Source organism: Hypomesus transpacificus, unplaced genomic scaffold, assembly GCF_021917145.1.
Source record: "Hypomesus transpacificus isolate Combined female unplaced genomic scaffold, fHypTra1 scaffold_94, whole genome shotgun sequence".
NCBI lineage: Eukaryota > Metazoa > Chordata > Actinopteri > Osmeriformes > Osmeridae > Hypomesus > Hypomesus transpacificus.
This window is the reverse complement of record NW_025814043.1, coordinates 484081-503351: the sequence shown is the minus strand read 5'-3', so window position 1 is coordinate 503351 and position 19271 is coordinate 484081. Positions and strand designations below refer to the sequence as shown.

The following is a 19271-nucleotide window of genomic DNA, read 5'->3' as shown; positions in this document are numbered from 1 at the left end:
CTCTACAACATCCGGAAGATCAGGAGATACTTGTCTGAGCACTCCACCCAGCTGCTTGTCCAAGCACTTGTCCTCTCCAAGTTGGACTACTGCAACTCGCTGCTCGCTGGTCTCCCAGCATGCGCAACCCGCCCTCTTCAGAGGATTCAGAACGCAGCGGCACGCCTGGTCTACAATCTACCCAGACGTCCCACGTTACTCCGCTCCTCATTTCCCTCCACTGGCTACCCATCACGGCCCGCATCAGATTCAAGACCCTGGTACTGACCTTCCGAGCAGTGAACGGGACTGCACCCGACTACATCAAGTCTCTCCTGCAGCCTTACACCTCCACCCGCCACCTACGGTCTTCTTCAGACAACCGCCTGGTGGTCCCACTGCTCAAGACTGCCCGGTCCCAACACAAGCTCTTCTCCTGCCTGGCCCCCCAGTGGTGGAATCAACTCCCCACCTCCATCAGAGACACAGACTGTCTCTCCACCTTCAAGAGAAGGCTCAAGACGCACTTGTTCTGGGAGTACAACGGTAATTAGGAATGGTTTGCTGAACCCAATGCTAGTTTCCTCAAGGATCACAATGACTCTTGCTTAGAGACTTGTTGCTCTTGTTGGCTAGTGGTAACTGATTTAAACTGTTGTATTCCCTGCGAAATATTCATTTTAGTTAATCTTATTTTTATTTTTACTGTTTTTGTTTTTGTACAGGTACACTTGCACTTAAAGATTCATGTTGTTTAATTGTAACTTGCTTAACAACATTCTCTTATGGTTCTTCCCCCTGCCACTTATTTTTTGGTTGTTCACAATGTGTGCTTCTTGTTTTGGCTACCCGCTATGCTTTGGGGCTATCTTGTTGTTATTATCAGTGACCTATACACTTTGTAAAGCTCTCTCTTGGAAGTCGCTTTGGATAAAAGCGTCTGCTAAATGAATAAATGTCAATGTAAGCCCGTAAAACAAATCCGTATTCTTTAACTTCTCAAAAGTCTTATCAAAGCATACAGAGAATACTCCTTTGAATATAGGCCTATATTTCCCAGCCATTACGCTCTCAACATGCGTAATGCACGGACAATTCTTCAAATCTCAATTTTGCGGACCAAAAACCCCAAATGAAAATATTTAATTGAAATATTTTGTCGTTTGTATTATGATTTAATGTAACACTCTTCTTACTTTCTCGAACTCAAATCTATCACATTGTATCTATCAGCGCCCAAACAGCGCGCTATGGAACAAAGCAAAAACTCAAAATTTTGCTGTAGTATAACTCTTCTGCTTGTATTAGAACCAATTTATAAAACAAGGGGTTTAATTTCTGCATTTTTATTGACACATCACAGATATGCCACTTATAAATACAAGTTCTGGTTGGAAAGGCTTCAAAAAACCTCCCTGTTTGGCTTGTAATTTTAACAAATGTTGATCATGCATTTGTTAACCACCAAACTTCGAATTCTTCCAAACTAACACATCTTTCCGCATTAAAACTCACATAATTATGCAGAATTACCCTCTGGGATTACCTTTGTAAAACTTCAATGCAACGGGACTCTTTTAACCCCCATGTGCCTTTCCTCTGAATTTCTGAAACTCATGTTAAATGTACTCAAACAACCAAAACCCTTGTGAGCAAATGTTTCCAAATATTAATCACTTAACATATTTCAAAAGTAACCAAATTAATATGTCAAATTTGCTCCAAATTCATAAATAAGTCTGCGCATGTGTCATGAGGTTACTCATCCTGGATCTCAAATGTCAAGCTGCAATTCCTTTACTAGCCTGTACCCGCCGCCATCGCTGTTGAGTCTGTCTGTAAGTTTGTTAGCTACAAATGTCGTTACCATAGTCGCAAATTCAACTTCCTGGACACTCCTCGAGCTCAGGACAGAGCAAAATGTACTTTCTCCACGTTTTCACCGTTAACCATTAGCTATTAGCTAACAAAGTCACAGCTTGGATCTTTTCTTCTCAGATCCCAAAGCTATCCAAGCAAATTGTAAAACACATCAACAGACAGAGGACTGGCAAATTCGCTAGAATCATGTCAGTCTTCTGATTTCCTTCTAGGCACAATTCTACCCTCTTAAAACATGTAAAACAATTACACAAATGGTATACACACAATAAAACCGCTATTTTAACAACTTTACAATTAGTCCTCATTGACTAATACAATTAGTCCTCATCGACTAATGTAGTACTATCTTTTACGTGCGCAGAGAGTAATTTACTACCTGTAGCCTACTCACCGGCCCATTTACTTCAATGGCTTTCTACAGAACTTAGCAAAATAGGACACTAACGCTGCTTCCCAGTACCCTGGCGTCATATCTTAGTAAACGTGATTCCTAGCCTGTACCATCTCACAACTTGGACCTGAATTAAGCAAATGCAAGACATATAATTGCACGTAATTTATCTTTAACTCAAAAGTCGAGTCCAAATTCTACATTGTACACTGAAAAGTCCTATCTTATGTTCACGCATCCGAGTCCTGGTCGACCAGGCCTTGTCCTGTTAGTTTGGCTAGGATTTAATACGGCTCGTGTCTACCACCAGACTCAGATACTCAAAACAAACACATCTCATCAACAATAAATTAACTTATGTAGAATTCCACTCTCTAATGGCATGTCAAACACCTTTACCATGTGTAAATTACAATTCCCAATTCATCAGCAATAACAATCACTTATGTCAATTTCAACCGGTATACATTTACAGGTCAGGATCCATTGTGAGTTTAGTGCACAACTTCACAGTTGAGTTTTTCATCCGACTATATATTAACCAGTGATTAGTCTTTAACGACTTCACTGCGTGAAGTCATCCCTCGCGGTATTTAAAACTAAAAAAACAAGTATGCTTCGACTATATACAATTTATTCTCACCTTGTCCATCGAAAGGTGTGCCGCTTAGCTTGTCCAGAATTCCGTCACCTTTCCACCATCCCCCCCCCCAAAAAACTGGCCTCTTTTTAAACAGCCATATTTGCTGCGAGGTTCTCCATTTTCATGCACGTCTGCACAATTTTAGTTCTTGGTTCTTGGGTTCTGGATGATGGAAAGGATGTATGAACCCGGCTATCGAAGGACCATTGTGTCAGAAATATTAATCTATCAAGCATTGCAGTCAGTCGGTGAACAAGTTTGAGAAAGCTTTATAGCTTTATTTAAGCTTTATCACACAACATTGTGCTACAAAGTTTGTCTGATGGCATGTTGTGCTAGCTAGATATTTAAGCAGTCCCACTCTTTACACTCATTGGTTAAGACAAAGGCATGCAAATGTTCCATGGTTCTTCTTCATTGGCTCCTTGCATAGACCTGTGTGCGTGGAAACTTAGAGTTCTCTGACCCTAGGCTTGACCATATGATTCACTCAGCACAGATAAGGTTATTCATAATAATAATATGGTAATAATTCAAGGTTATCCACCTCTAGTAAGATAATGGTCAGCCTAGGTCAGCTTGTTTACGTATGCCTCGTGTTACCCAAAGTTCAGATTTGGAGGTAGGCCTCTCTCTACACACAAGAAATGCTGAACACAGAATAATTCTTATACAGCTTTAATGTGTTACATCTTCAATTTTTCCAACAATACCAACTGGAATAGTACTTGATGAGCTTGGTCATGGAGTCTGTGTTTTCAGCTGCTCGAATGAGGTTTTTGGTAACTGACCTTTTTACCTCCATATCATTCTCTTCAACCTCTAGCAGTTTAGGTCCCTCAGGTCACAGATGCTCTGGTTCTCAAAGAAATGTTGGACCTTGAATCCAGTCAAGGTCACTCATCAATTTGGCTGCTGTTAGGCCCCTAGATGCACAAGCAGCTGGATTTGTTGATGTATTGATGAATCTCCACTGTGCTGGCTTGGTTGATACCCAGATGTTAGAAACCCTGTTAGCTACAAATGTCTTGAATCGACTAGTGTTGTTTTCTATGTACTTTAAGACTGTAGTACTGTCGGTCCAGAATGCTGATTGGTGCAGCTCCATTTGTAAGTCTCGTTTCAACATCTTGTCAACGTTCGCTGCCACTTCTGCCGCTGTCGGCTCCATTCGTGGAATAGTCATTTGCTTTAAGTGTGTATCGACTTTCCCAACATAAATGTTGTACTGTGTTTGTACTGTAATGTTTGTACTGTACTCCACTTAGGTTAGAATAGGTTATATGGTTGAAACAGTTTTTTTGTGCATTTAGGGTTAGTATGGTGAACTATCTATTGTTATCTGTAATTTAGGAAGTTTTAGTATTAGGGTTAGTATAGTCGATATTTATTGCTCTCTGTATATTTAGGAAGTTTCACTTATTTAAGCTCAGCATTGATGTAAACTGTGTTCCGTGTACTTATTTGTTATGTTATGCCAGGTGCTTGCGTTGTCTTGTCTTAAGAATTTCAGTGCCCAGTCTAACCTTGTGTTGTTCTGTGTACCTGACAAATAAAAGACTTGAACTTGAATGCACAGTGCACACGACCTTCATGATTTTTCAATCTGAGATGATGCAGTCCCATATCCACTCTCGCTTGCATCGGCTTACAGCAAAAGTTGATAGCTGGTTAAAGTCGCTTAGCCAGACAAACCATTGTTGAGCAAGTCTTGAACGGGCTCGTCCCAGGTAAGTTTCTCTTTGATCAACTGCTGCAATCAGCAATTTTGCAGAAAGAGTGAATGGAGCGAAAAATTCCAAGGGGTTGTAAATGGAACACACTGTAAATAGGATTCCTCTTATGGTGACTGTTTTTTCTGTAACATTAATCCTGAACTTGAATGAGTCGGATTCAATGCACCACAGCACTCCTAGTGCTTGCTCAACCAAAAGAGCATCTTCACTCAAGTCCACAGCTCGTAACTCCTTGGCTCTGTCGTTTTCCGGGACTCCAAAAACTCTCTGCTATTGCTTGTCCACTTAGTTAAGTTGAATCCTCCTGAAGCACATAATGGTCTTTGTACAGAGCAATAGCTTGATTTGCATCGTTGACAGACTTTAAATGGTCTTCCACATAGAAGCTGTTGAGGACTGTATCCACAACCTCAGGTGATGACTTGCTTCTGTTGTCTTCTGCAATCCTTTTCAGTGGGCAGTTTGCGCAACTCGGGATGAGGTTGCACCAAACAAGTGTACAATCATCTTTTATTCAACCATATCCCGCTCAATAACTCCTTCTGGCCACCAAGGGAAATTGGGACCGTAAATATTTAGAACTCAAGCGTCTAAAGGTAAATATTAGTTCATTCCCGGCCAATAGAAAACATACATTACGCACTTACTTACTTTCGTTTTTGAAGTGTGTTACACAACGGCATGCTGTAAGATTGCCTATACTCGTGCATTGCTTGGTATAATTGTTCCCGTATCAAGTGCGGCATATATTCCAATGCGGTTTATACCCAGATTTACAAACACAAAGCTCCCATTCTGGTGTGGTGCAGTTTATAGAAAATGCGGTAATGGTAGGCAGTCTGACTTCACTAAGGTAGGGCCATTGCCTTATGTCCTCTTGTGATGGAATATTTTTCTGTGACACTGGAATGCTTAGACAAGTCAATGAAGTTGTTGGTGTTGAGCCCACTAACTTCCAAGTCTGTAAGCAGATAGCATTCCACTTGATGCTTAGGGCTCATGGTTTTCAGTTTCAGTTGAGTGTGCCCCTGTAGGTTTAACTGACTTGCAAGTGCATCTGTGCAGAACGTTGCAGATCTACCTGGATCCATGAATGCGTAGGTCTCCACACTTTTGCTGCCTTTCTTTGACTTCACTAAGACCGGCACAATGGAGAGAATGCAGTCATCTCCGGCCCCAGTATAAGCATTTGTTTCACTGACAGCAATTGAAGAGCTAGAAGCTGTTGGGTGTATGATAGCTCCATCCTGCTCCTCAGTTACCTTTCCAGAGGTAGAGCTTTCTTGTTTTGCAAAATGTAACATGCTTGGATGTCTCTGAGCACAAACATAGCATGTCATCCTCTTTTTACACTCCTTGCTCACATGCCCTTTTACTAGCATCCAAAGCATAGTACATTTTTCTTGAAATTCAATTTTCTCCTTGTGTGGACATCCATGAATGGACATTCATCTTTTGACATTCCTCAAGTTTGGTTTCTTTCACATTACAAGCATGGTTTACTGAAAGCACTGCTGGGATGTGTAGTAACAGCCTTTGTTTTGGTATGTTGAGTTCCTCGGTTCTAACTGGAGTAACATTAGTGGCAAAGCTACTTCCTTCTTTTCCTTCTGTCTTTGTTCATTGCTTGAAGTCGGGCTTTCCTTTGTCCTTCTTTTTAGCTGCTGTAACTTCCAGAAGGTCTCCAAACAGTGGATCGATAGTGACTTTAGCTTGCTTGTCAACGGATCTGACAAGATCTACAAACTTGGCTCTACTATCTTGTATCTCATACGCGACAGCTCTCCACCTCTCTGAGTTTCTAAGGCAATTTTGACAATATTACCCATATGTTAGTGGGATTTTCCAGCACGTCCATGAATGCCAAATCCTCCATGGTGATGCAACAGCTAAGGAGAAACAGTGAGAAGGTGCTGTGAGCCTTGTCCTCTTCTGACTTAATTTGAGGCCACTTTAAGGCCTTTTCCAGTAAAGCAGAAGCTAGTTTAACATAATTTCCATAACAATCCTTAAGCAATTTCAGTGCCTCGCGATATCCACGGTGTGCTGGCATGTGCAGGTAACTTCTTTCCAGACCCTTTGGTTCACCCATCTTGTATTGCTCCAAGAAGTATAGTTTATCTGAATCACACTCCGCGCTCTGGTGTCGATGGTGTGTTCAAAAGCCTTTTAAAAAGATCAGAATTCCAGTGGATTGCCATGGAACAGGGGAATGTCTCTTTGTAGCAGGCGAGACGGCTGTTGATTTTTTACAAGCAGCTCTGTGATATCAGTTTGTCATCACTCTGCACTGCTCCTTTGTGTCACTGTCCTGTTGCAACGGCTCAGTAGCAGGTACAGAGTTTGTTCTCCTCTGAACATGTACTTTGGGTACAGCACCACGTGAATTAGTTAAAAGCACATTCTTATCTTGGTATCCCAATGTATGTGGTGAGGCACCACTGGTTTGACCTTCACCATCGTCCTGCACAATCGCGTTTGACTTGGTAGCGAGGCTAACCTGTTGTTGAGGTGATTCATATTCTGCCTAAACTTCAATTCTTTCATTAGAAGCTGCCAACTCAATTTCAGTTTCAATTTCCAACTGGTCTTTGTCAGCCACTAACGGGCTTCTTTCAGTGCCAGTGCCTGCTTTTTGTTTAATGTTGCTGCCTTTGCAACAAGAGCTGCTCTATTGGCCTCCTCTATGTTGTGCTGAGGTAGCGGATGATACAAACGACTTGCTGCTAGAACGACCGGGTGACCTATCAGATCTCTGTTTTGCAGACACATTAGAAACTATCCATAGACGTTGCATTTTTGTTACATGTGGCTCTCAACTCTATGAAGTTTTGTTTCTTCAATCCATAGCTCGGTTCTGTTCATGAAATGTTTGCAGTTTGATACCTTTGGCTCAATCCAGTATGTCTGGTCGGCCTTATGTTCTTCTTCTTTCAGATAAAGTTTTACTGACTCGTTAAGTTCACCGAATTCCTCATACTGTTTTTTGTAAAGCTTTATCTTATTTTGTATATGTGTCAAATTACCATCACTCTCCATGAGGCGTTCAATTTGGTTGGACTTTCCAGTGAACAGTCTTAAATTTGCTCTCCTTGCGTTCATATTAGTGGTGGGCTGTTATCGGCGTTAACGTGAGACTCTTATCGGGCGATAAAAAAGATATTGCCGTTAATCTATTCTTAAAGTTGGGTTGGGAGCTGGGTCTATACTACGCAAGCTATGATGACTATCACCTTGAAACTTTAGCGCGGATGTATACCTAGCCGAATTGCACTCTAGGGGGCGAGAACGAGTCTCAATGGAAACCTCGACAAGACTAAGGCCGAATCCCAATACTCCCCCTTACCCCTTACCCTTAATTTACCCCTAGCCCTTGGCCCTCGAAAGTAAGGGGTAAGGGCTACATAGCCCCAGGAAATGGGACGCCACTTGGTTACAGGTACGTCATCTAGCACGTATCGATATCTCCAAAGCAAGTAGTGTTATGCACTGATATTAAACGAAATTCGCTGCTAATGGAGTTTACTTAGAACTGTAAACATGCTAGTCAAAGAAATGCGGGACTGTTGTGCAATTCAGAACTGTAACATTAGCTTACCAAACTAGCGATTTTTAGAAACATATCAATTAGGAAAATGGTTGCAAATATATATGTTCATGACTGTATATAACACAAAACAAGACTGTCATAATTTTTGTATAAATTAATTAAGCCGATAATATAACATTTATCGGACTCTCTGGATGATTTGGTCGCCATTGTTGCCGGTCGCGCAGTTTTCACATAGCCCTAGGTTTCAAGTAAGCTCCCGATCTTACTTGGTTTTAAGGGGTGTATACCCCTTAGTCTTAGCCCTTCCCCTAGCTCCAAAATAGTATTGGGACACCACTAGCTCTCACGGGAACGCGCAAAACTAAGGGGAAGGGGTAAGGGGGAGTATTGGGATTCGGCCTAAGGTCGTTTGCACCTTGTGCGATGCGAAATTAGTTTACTGTAGGAGTTCTTCCAGTCTCAAATACCACCTAAATGTAAAGCATCCCTTAGTTAACGCAGAAGATGCCGGGCCAAGCACTTATGTAGCGCAGGGCAAGAGTCGTCGTCAAACTACTATGTTTGAGTGCAACCTAGGCAAGCCCGTCAGCACAGCCTATCAGCCAAGCTAACTAATCTCCTCGCTCACCTGGCTTGAGAAACCCGTTCTCAAAGACTTGCTTTTAGTCATTATTTGGGTAGCACACATTCTGAATGCCTTCGGCGGAATTCAAATTAGCCATTTTTATGTAGATTAATCTAGATTAATTCCAAGATTACAGTCAAATAGACTCGTTCTTTATTCCCGATTTGTTAGTCAAGTTTGCAGTCACATACCCACAGAAAAGACATCACCACGTTGCGTTTTGTGAATTTATTGGCAAACTTTCCTGTACAGCCAAAGTCCTCAGTTTTCATCAACATTTAGCCGAGCTTGTCTTAGACAGAAATCCACATTTAAAACGTCTTGTGTGCTTTTAGTGTTAAGCAGCTAATCAACTACAGCAACCAACATCTTAATTGCCCACTGCTTCATGGGCACAGGCATCACAGCCACTAGTATTAATAGTTATATTATAAAAAATACCTAGTTCTCCCACACAAGACTTTTAGAACTTGACGCTTATCCTCAACAGTTTACATTTGATCCCTATACGGTCAAGTTTGTCATGATCTCAAACAGTATTATTGTAAACTTACACTGAAGTCTCAAAGTATATTGTGTAATGTGGAAGCATTAGAAATATTGGCTACTATTAAACCTACTCACAACCAAGTCTCTGGCAAAAGGCAAACATTTTTTAAATCACTACCATGGACTTATGTAGCGTACTGTTGCACTTCTGAACAGACCATGCTAAAAATGGTCTGCAGATTAAATTGGAAATCTATAGATATATCAAATCCGCACCCTCGGTACTGGCTTCGACACTGACAGTATTGAGTTTTTATTGGTACCTGCCATACATAACTCAAATACCTCTTCCTCTTTTGTCCTAGCTTTTGAATGCGCTGGAAAACAAGTTGAAGAGTCTCCTACATGGCAACATTAGGAGGATCAAGAGGTATGCCTTTTGTGATAAATATTCCCCAACATTTGCAACATCACATTATTAGAAGTTGCATATGAAAGCCCATCGGAAATTTATAACGATACATTTCCGATAACGATATTTATAAATTTGTATCAATAATTAAGGTCTGTTTTAACAATCTTAAGAGCTTTTTAGCTTGGATAATTCTACATTTGGTAGCCATGGAGTGTACAAAACAAATACAAACAGAACAAGGGGATGTCTGATCAGATAGCTATTGAGAAAAATACTTTATATGTCTCTTTGCTCTCTCCTAAGGCTGCCTGCTCTTTCACGAGGGGCGGTTGTTGATCGATACTGGCCCACTGCTGACGGCAGGCTGGTGGAGTATGACATAGACCGGGTTGTCTATGATGAGGACTCTGCTTACCAGAACATTAAGATCATGCACTCCCAGCAGTTCGGCAATATCTTAATCCTCAACGGGGATGTCAGTAAGTAAAATACAACACATTCATGAATTTCATATAAGGTGTAACAATGCCTAGGCTCATCATCATTACTTGTGAATTTTCACAGTGGGGCATTATATTAAATATAATTATTGTATCACATCTGTTTGCACAAATGCTAATTCAAATGATGCACAGTCATTTTTAGTTTGTTGTATTTTGAAATTGCAGGGTATATCATTTCATGTTTATAAAAAAAAATTTAAAGTTCAAACTTCCTGTTTGAACCTGAAAGTTTGTTTACAACTTCTACACAAACTCTCCTAGGTAAGTAGACCTAGTTTGGGGTTACTATGCACCATGTAAAATGGGCAAACAGTTATTGTAATTTCAACAAGGATATCGTTCAACGTCAGATTTCTCTCTCCAAATTCAAATGTTTTATCTTAACATTTGTAACATCGTCTGGTAAAATAGTGCCGGCAAGGTCATTTCTCAGTTTCTTTACAGATTATGAAAGTGCCGATTGTAAACTGTCAACTGATGTCATATATTTAAATTAAAAGTAGTTGAAGATGTGAATGTGGATATTAGATAAATTCCCATTGAAAGATTCTTAAAATATGCGTGCAATCTATGATATGAGTTGCCTAGTTTTCTGCATTCATGTGATAGTTTTGGAACCTTCAAGAGGGGTCTCAAGACTTCTGTTGATCTTATACTTAAATACTTAATTCTTAGAGTTATGATTTGTATATTTATGGTATGGTGTTTTTGTTAGTATTCTTCTTCTTCTTTCATCTTATAATTTTTCTTCTCCGCTAAATGGCCCAATAGCTCCCTACAGTCCTGGACCCGATTTGTTCCAATTTGGCCCAATGGTACAACAGGTCACTCGGTACTTCTAGACGGCTAGTGGCCCATGTACGCCCATAGGTGGCGCTATAAAACACGCCCAAAGTCTACGTGATTTCCCCAGCGCCCCATTAGTCAAAAATGCCTGTAAATTGGTATACATGCCTTATTTCTCACGGGGAACAAAAAAGCCTCAAGGACCCATATTGTCAGACTGGTACAACATTCAGAACCTTTCTCCTTCTGAACCATAGATCCAATCAACTTGAAATGGGTTACAGATGTGTATAATACATGTCTTTAAATAGGGTGACATGGAATAAGACATGCAATACAAAATGGCTGAAAGGGGTGTATTTATGTAAATGTCCACATTGCCTCAATATCTTTGTGTCAATAAATCTAATATCATTTTGACTCATGGTTTTTCAAACCTAATAGGGTTCAAGACGACATCACTCTGAAGTACCATAAACAATTTCACCTTGGTATGTCTATATATGATTGAATTGCTCCAGAGCGCGCGCGCTCCAAATTGTCACAGGCTCATCCTGCTCCTTGACATCAGGGTGACCACCTGTCCCGCTTTGTGTTGTCGCACAGCATTTTCACCCTTGTCCCGCACGTCGCATATTGAAAATGCTGTGCGATACAGCGCAAAGAAGGACAGGTGGTCAACCTACTTGACACACGCGCGAGCTTGGCGAGACGCACACACTTCCTTTCTGGAAATGGTGTGCTGACCAAGTCCCCATTTCGCCTCCAATCGCAGCTCGCCGTTACGAATATTAATTATTTTTCGGCAGCCACTGTTGTTTTCAACTGGAATCGCCTGATAGCCGTGTTGGAGGCAGCCACGTTCGGTAAGTCCTATCTTTACACTTTTTAAGCTAGAATCAATGATTGGGTTCGTGAAAGTACACTACTCTTGAATTATGGTGAAGGTTTAAGCACTTTGAGACCTTTAGATAGTGAGTTTGAAGTGACAGAAAACCGAACTCAAAGTAGCTAGCTTTTTCCCTCTGTGTAATTAGTGAATCAGAGGATAGCAGTTTAGAGGAGAATTAGAGGAGAGCAGCTTTTGGAGAACAAGCGATTCTCCAAAGACCTGTCGGCTTAGAATTTAGATTTGGGTAGTGAAAGTCTTTGTAATAAGCCTATGCGCGAGGTAGACCGCATAGGCTTAGGCGGCAGCCATGTTTTGGTCGAGTCATGTTCATAAGTTCACCATTTTACAGTTCGGTCGACACCAAAAATGTGTTTGTTACCAAACCTCGAGGAGGGCAGCCTTTAGGAGATGTGGGAATTGTGCTTTTAGCCAAATGCCGATTATTTTTGTGATTTGTGGAAAACTTGCAAGTGGAGTGAGACTGCGTCCCGGGGGAACATTGTTTTGACTTAGCCTCAGAGACAGACTCGGTTTGTTCACTGGCAGCGTGTAAACAATATCATAATTCACCAAATTCTACTCCTAAAACGTCAGGGAGGGCTGCTTTTTGTAGACAAGAGTCTGCTGAAGATATCCAGTATATAGGATATTTCATTTGTAATTTTCCTGAGAAAGCGACCTACGTTAGCCAGGCTAGTTTCACTCGGTCAGCCTATTTAAAGGTCTCTGACGGTCAGAATCACTGTTTACAGGCAAAGGGCGAGCTGGTCTTTGGTCAGATGTGTATATTGACCAGTTTAGAGCTAAATACTCTTGCCAGAGCCTGGAATCGAGCCAAATGTTTTGAGTGTCTTTGCATGGCCGGGTTTCCATCAGGTCAACACGTTTGGATTCAAGTTTAAGTACTGCCACTGCATTTCACAATCAAAACTGTAGTTTATGTCAAGTGTAGATGTATAAAGCTTCTCTTTTCACAACTGACATGGATCCTTTCTTCACCTTTACAGGTATGGAGGGTCATGCAGAGGCCTGCTCAACAGAGGATGCTGAGAGAAAAACAGATCCCTTGCTGGACTACCCCCCTCCAGCTGGACAGCTTCTCTTCAGCCCTGACCCCAGAACAGCGTCATCCAGCTGGCCTGCCCTGACTGCCTGCCTGCAGGCAGGGGCGGTGCGTCCCATTGGGCAAGTCGGGCAGTTGCCCGGGGCCTCGGCCTCCAGGGGGGCCTCGTCATATAGTTTTTTTAAAAATATATAATTAAAATAAATCACTTGTCTTTGCAAACGAATGACAATTCAAATCAAGCATGAAAACAACACAATTCTTTAATTCTATTCTTTATAGCAAAATTGTATCTTAAATCCAGCATGGAACATATGATTCAGGTCATGATGTTTCTGTCAGGAGAATTTGTCGTGTGGTGGAGAGTGTATGATTGAGCAGATCTATGATTGAACGAGGGCTTATTACTTGAAAGAGGAATTATTTACTCTGTTGTCTTACATTATCAGGGCTTGGAAATATAGTGACTTGCTAAAGTAGGCAAATGGCTAGTAGAACATAACATTTCATAATCATTTCAGTTCATCAAACAGCTGCAAGACCCAGTGAAATGTTAGGCTATAGGCTAGCTAGCAAAAAAACGCTAGCATCGCTAGCTACCAACATTACTAATTCAACTTTGGTAGTGTAACCGAGCTCTTTGTAAGTTTGTTTTAGATATGATTGTGTGGACAATAAGACATGGACGCGGTCTCTTTTCATAATCTGTATTTTACCACTGCTTTTCTTGACATCACCATTCGAACAGCCCTCACTGATTTCACGTAATGCTTTCAGCAGTTTACGGCAACTCCCGAGGGACAAAACACCTATGTCCGTTGTCACATAGAAAGGTCTGCTACAGTAGGCTTTTCTCAGGATTTGCAAGCTAGCTAAACTTATACTATATCTAAAATAATTTTGTAGACATAACAATGGATTCTTCCACTAAATGAGTGACTTGGCTTTATTTCTGGACATACTATCCACAACCGAAGTGTGTTACACAATGTTTTAAGATCGCCTATACTCGTGCATTGTACATTGTTATAGTTTAAATAATTTGAGTGTTCACCTTGATTGCAAATGCTGTCTTCTTAGATCGGTATCCAAGCTGTCCATGTAAGTGCGTCTGGGCAGGCGCAACGGTAACGTTCTTGGCTTAATAGTGCGGCTTATTCTCCGCTTCACATACACGAAGGGCTCATTCTGGGGGTTTGCGGCTTATGGGGGGCCTCAAAATTGTCCTTTGCCCAGGGCCTCCAATTAGCTAAAACCGCCCCTGCCTGCAGGTCCTGCTTACCCCTGCCTGCCAGCCCTCCAGAGACAGACAGTCACCCCACAGACACAGTAGCTCTGCACACTGCTTTTTTGAGGACATTGATGAAAAAGGACAAACCAGCATTTTTTACTTTGATGAAAGTCTAAATGTTTAATCCTTTCCATGTCCCAGCATGCCAAGCTGCTGACTTTTAGTGTCTTAAGTAATGAAACCAGTTCAAGTTATAGACTTTTTACCTGAATCCAATGATTAGTCATCTGAATAAAAAACACTTGAGAAGTACTGCTTCTTGGATGATTCGTGCTCCACATCAGTTCATCTCACACATTTGCTTTTGTTTCCATGGGATTCATGGAATTGCTAGTTTCTGCTCCACCACTGTGTAATAAAAAATATAATTTAGGACAGCAATTAAATTTTTGTGTTATCCTTTCGCATTACACACATTTAGTCAATGTTCTTAAACTCAACCGATTGTTGTCATTTTACCATACTGTTCATATTGAACAGACATCAGTGTTTGGGAAGATTACTGTATTTTTCCACTTTTGATTTGTATTTCCCCTTGTAAATTTGGTCTTTAATTTCAATTGGAAGTGGTATTTAAAGATCTTAAAAAGTCTTAAATTGAACTTGTTTACACCAGTAGACACCCTGTGAAGCCCCCACCCCCCACTCCAGAGACAGTTGGTGACAGAGAGGTGCAGACATTAAGTTAAACATGCCTTAAGAGTAGAGTAAAAAATAAAGACTAAATGTGTAAATGGATGTTGAAACTCAGTTCTCTGAGTTGGTTCATGTCAGTTTAGGCAAAGGTTGTATTTTAAACCTCTAGGATTAAAAATAATTCAGATTTGATTGGAACTCTGTCCGTCCGTCATCTGCCGCTTGTCCGGGGATCGGGTCGCGGGGGCAGCGACCTAAGCAGGGAGGCCCAGACTTCCCTCCCCAGCGGTTCTACTCTGAGCCCATCCCGGATGACCGAGCTTCTCACCCTATGTCTAAGGGAGAACCCGGACACCCTGCGGAGAAAGCTCATTTCGGCCACTTGTATTCGCGATCTCGTTCTTTCGGTCACTACCCATAGTTCGTGACCATAGGTGAGGGTAGGAACGTAGATCGACTGGTAAATAGAGAGCTTTGCCTTTCGACTCAGCTCCTTCTTCACCACGACGGACCGATGCAGAGCCCGCATCACTGCGGACACCGCAACGATCCACCTGTCGACCTCGCGCTCCATTCTTCCCTCACTCGTGAACAAAACCCCGAGATACTTGAACTCCTCCGCTTGATTCAGGATCTCCTCCCCGACCCTGAGATGGCACTCCGGTCGATTACCATGGCCTCAGATTTGGAGGTGCTGATTCGCATCCCAGCCGCTTCACATTCGGTTGCGAACCGCTCCAGTGAGAGCTGAAGGTCACGGCCCGATGAAGCCAACAGGACCACATCATCCGCAAAAAGCAGCGACCCGATCCTGAGGTCACCAAACCGGACCCCCTCAACACCCTGGCTGCGCCTAGAAATTCTGTCCATATAGGTAATGAACAGAATCGGTGACATAGGGCAGCCCTGGCGGAGTCCAACCCTCACCGGAAACAAGTTCGACTTACTAGCGGCAATGCGGACCAAACTCTGGCACCGGTCGTACAGGGACCGGACAGCCCCGATCAGGAAATCCGGTACGCCGTACTCTCGAAGCACCCCCCACATGAGCCCCCGAGGGACACGGTCGAACGCCTTTTCCAAATCCACAAAACATGTGTAGACTGGTTGGGCGAACTCCCATGTACCCTCCAGGACTCCGCGGAGGGTATAAAGCTGGTCCACTGTTCCACGGCCAGGACGAAAACCACATTGCTTCTCCTGAATCCGAGGTTTGACAATCCGACAGACCCTCCTCTCCAGGACCCCTGAATAGACTTTCCCAGGGAGGCTGAGGAGTGTGATCCCCCTAAAGATGGAGCACACCCTCCGGTCCCCCTTTTTAAAGAGGGGAACCACCACCCCGGTCTGCCAGTCCAGAGGCACTGTCCCCGATGTCCACGCGATGTTGCAGAGTCGTGTCAACCAAGACAGCCCTACAACATCCAGAGCCTTAAGGAACTCCGGGCGGACCTCATCCACCCCAGGGGCCCTGCCACCGCGGAGCTTTTCAACCACCTCGGCGACCTCAGCCCCAGAGATAGAAGGGCCCCCCCCCCGATGTCCCCAGACTCTGCCTCCACGTCGGAAAGCGTGTTGGTGGAGTTAAGGAGGTCTTCAAAGTATTCCTTCCACCGATCCAGGACGTCCCCCGTCGAGGTCAGCAGCGCACCATTCCCACCATACACAGTGTTGACAGAGCACTGCTTCCCCCTCCTGAGCCACCGGATGGTGGTCCAGAACCTTTTTGAAGCCGTTCGGAAGTCATTCTCCATGGCCTCGCCAAACTCCTCCCATGCCCGGGTTTTTGCCTCCGCGACCGCCAAAGCCCCTCTCAAGGAGACCTATGCTGTGCGTCGAGGCGAGGCCGACTATATCTAGCCGGAAACTCTCTACCTCGCGCACCAGCTCAGGCTCCTTTCCCGCCGACGAGGTGACGTTCCACGTCCCTAAAGCTAGCTTCTGCAGTCGAGGATCGGACCGCCAAGGCCCCCGCCTTCGGCCCGCCGCCCGTGTCACACTGCACCCGACCCCCATGACCCCTCCTGCGGATGGTGAGCCCACTGGAAGAGGGTCCCACGTTGTCTCTTTGGGCTGTGCCCGACCGGGCCCCATGGGAAAAGGCCCGGCCACTAGGCGCTCGCCATCGAGCCCCACCCCCGGGCTTGGCTCCAGGGGGGGGGCCCCGGTGACCCGCTTCCGGGCAGGGGCAACTGAGAACCATTGTTGTTTTTCTTCATGTTTGGTTTTTTGAGCCACGCTTTGTCTGATCTTTCACCTGGAACCTGTTTGCCTTGGGTGACCCTACCAGGGGCATAAAGCCCCCGACAACATAGCTTCCAGGATCACTAGGACACGCAAACCCTTCTACCTCGGTAAGGTGGTGACTCAAGGAGGTGGTGATTGGAACTCTCTTTTTTATAAATTTATAATTGGATTTGACATTTAACAGCCATTTAATTCATTAAGCAAGTTGTTTAACTCAAACAACCATAACACAGTACATGTGGTATTCAAAGCTGGGCCCGTTCTCCGTACGTCGCTTATTACATCCTAGATCAAATGACACATCCAAGATGACATTATCTTGCTAATCCTGATCTGGCTAATAAGGTTCTTTGAACACCCATGTTGTTTATAATTAGTATAGCTAGATTGAGTTATGCGTTGGTCTTAAAAGGGGGTATGTATCGATAGTAGAAACCTTGATCAGCAACGCTGCTATTGGTTGCTCACATAAGTCTATGGCTGCTCACCATAGCCGAAATGAGCCGTTTTTTTCCGCTACAGAGCCAACAGCGCAACAGCTTGCTCGAAGGTTACTCCGAATTTTAAGATTTAATCAGAATGCCAGGGGAACACCTCAAAGTCTGCAAAATCCAAGAAAGAAGGCTGGCAAAAAATAGCAGACCAAATTAAATGTAGAGTAGTGACCACACGTTTTATCGCTTATTACAGTAAGCTAGGCCTAAGTTTATTTTTTTCTCATACTTTCATATTTTCATTTATCATCTTTAAATCATATGATGTGGTTTCAACAAATTTACTATGTAAATGACACCCTCACAAAAAAACGATAGGCTTAAGGAGCTATCACGCAATGAGCAATTATTTCGGTTTAATGTTAAATTCAGCTAATTATTCTTGCACCTTCTCCAACAGGTTCCTGTAGTAAAAAGGGACAAGACATGTCTGACAGACTTCCTGTATCACCTTTGCTTGTAAAGCCTCAATCTGATCGTGTTTACATAAAATAAACCTGCTCCCGAGCAGAGGGCTATTGCATGAAACCAGGATAAGGGATTAAATCAGGATTTTCAAGTTATACTGGATGAATTTAGTTTTGACTTGGTTGCACGAAAGCAGGTTGAATTAAACCCAGCCAAGTAACCATGGAGATGTATTCTTTGCAGCTAGACTGCTCCAGAGCTAAGCTAAAATTCATTCTGTAGTCTCGTGTTAGATCAGCTGCCGCTATGATCCGAAATAAACGTTTTTAACAGTTATTCCGTTGTCTTCTGAATGTGTTCTTATGTATTTTTTATTAACATGCATTACTTGTCACTATTGCTGTCACAAGTTTGATTTTAAACCCTTCTATTGCAGTTGTTAAGAAATGGTTGATGAAGTTGCAACTGTGATTTCAATGAAGTCAGTAAGGAAGGCGATATACACTGCTCAAAAAAATAAAGGGGACACTGAATTAACACATCCTAGATCTGAATGAATACAATAATCTTATTAAATATTTTTTCTTTGATTCCATTGTTAATTGATCATTGGTGGCCAAGCCGCGAAGCAGCGCAGCCACCTTAAGTGTTTCTACGTATTCTTCTTCTTCTTATTATTATTATTAGGGGCCAAGCAGCGAAGCTGCGAGGCACCTATTGTAATTGGTAGTATTATTAGGGGCCAAGCAGCGAAGCTGCGAGGCACCTATTGTAATTGTTAGTATTATTATTATTCTTCTTCTTAGAACTGGGTGTCTATGGCAGCCCCCATAAGGGCTTGGTCGAAAGTTGTGAAATTTGGCACACTCATTGGGGACAGTCCCCTGGTCCTATTCACAAAGTTTTATGTCCCATACTTGGGCACTCTAGCGCCACCAACAGGTCAAAGTTGGACTTGTGTTTACACACGCAACTTTTGAACCGTATGACCGATTTTCAAAAATGAGGTACCATTGGATTCCCTGGATCAAGCCGAGTTCAATGCACACCATGGCGTCAATTTCCGGTTATATAGATTTTCCGCTATTTCCGGTTTTATCAAAAACCTCTGAAAGCCTACTCCTCCTACAATTTTTGTCAAATCTTCTTCAAAATTACCAGATATGCTCTTCAGACCAAGCCGCACAAAAGTTATGGTAGAGCATTTTGATCCCCACAACCGTTTGTCCGTGAGAG

At 42.8% G+C, this 19271-nt stretch overlaps 1 protein-coding gene across 2 annotated transcripts in view; it reads left to right on the top strand.

Moving 5' to 3' along the window:
- sms (spermine synthase) overlaps nucleotides 1-19271 on the top strand; it is a 135825-nt gene that overhangs the window by 49213 nt on the left and 67341 nt on the right. For both annotated transcript variants that reach the window (XM_047018165.1, XM_047018166.1), the window contains 2 exons: nucleotides 9666-9730; nucleotides 10019-10194. In XM_047018165.1, the coding sequence (XP_046874121.1) occupies nucleotides 9666-9730; nucleotides 10019-10194 (241 nt within the window). The remainder of the gene's footprint in view (nucleotides 1-9665; nucleotides 9731-10018; nucleotides 10195-19271) is intronic.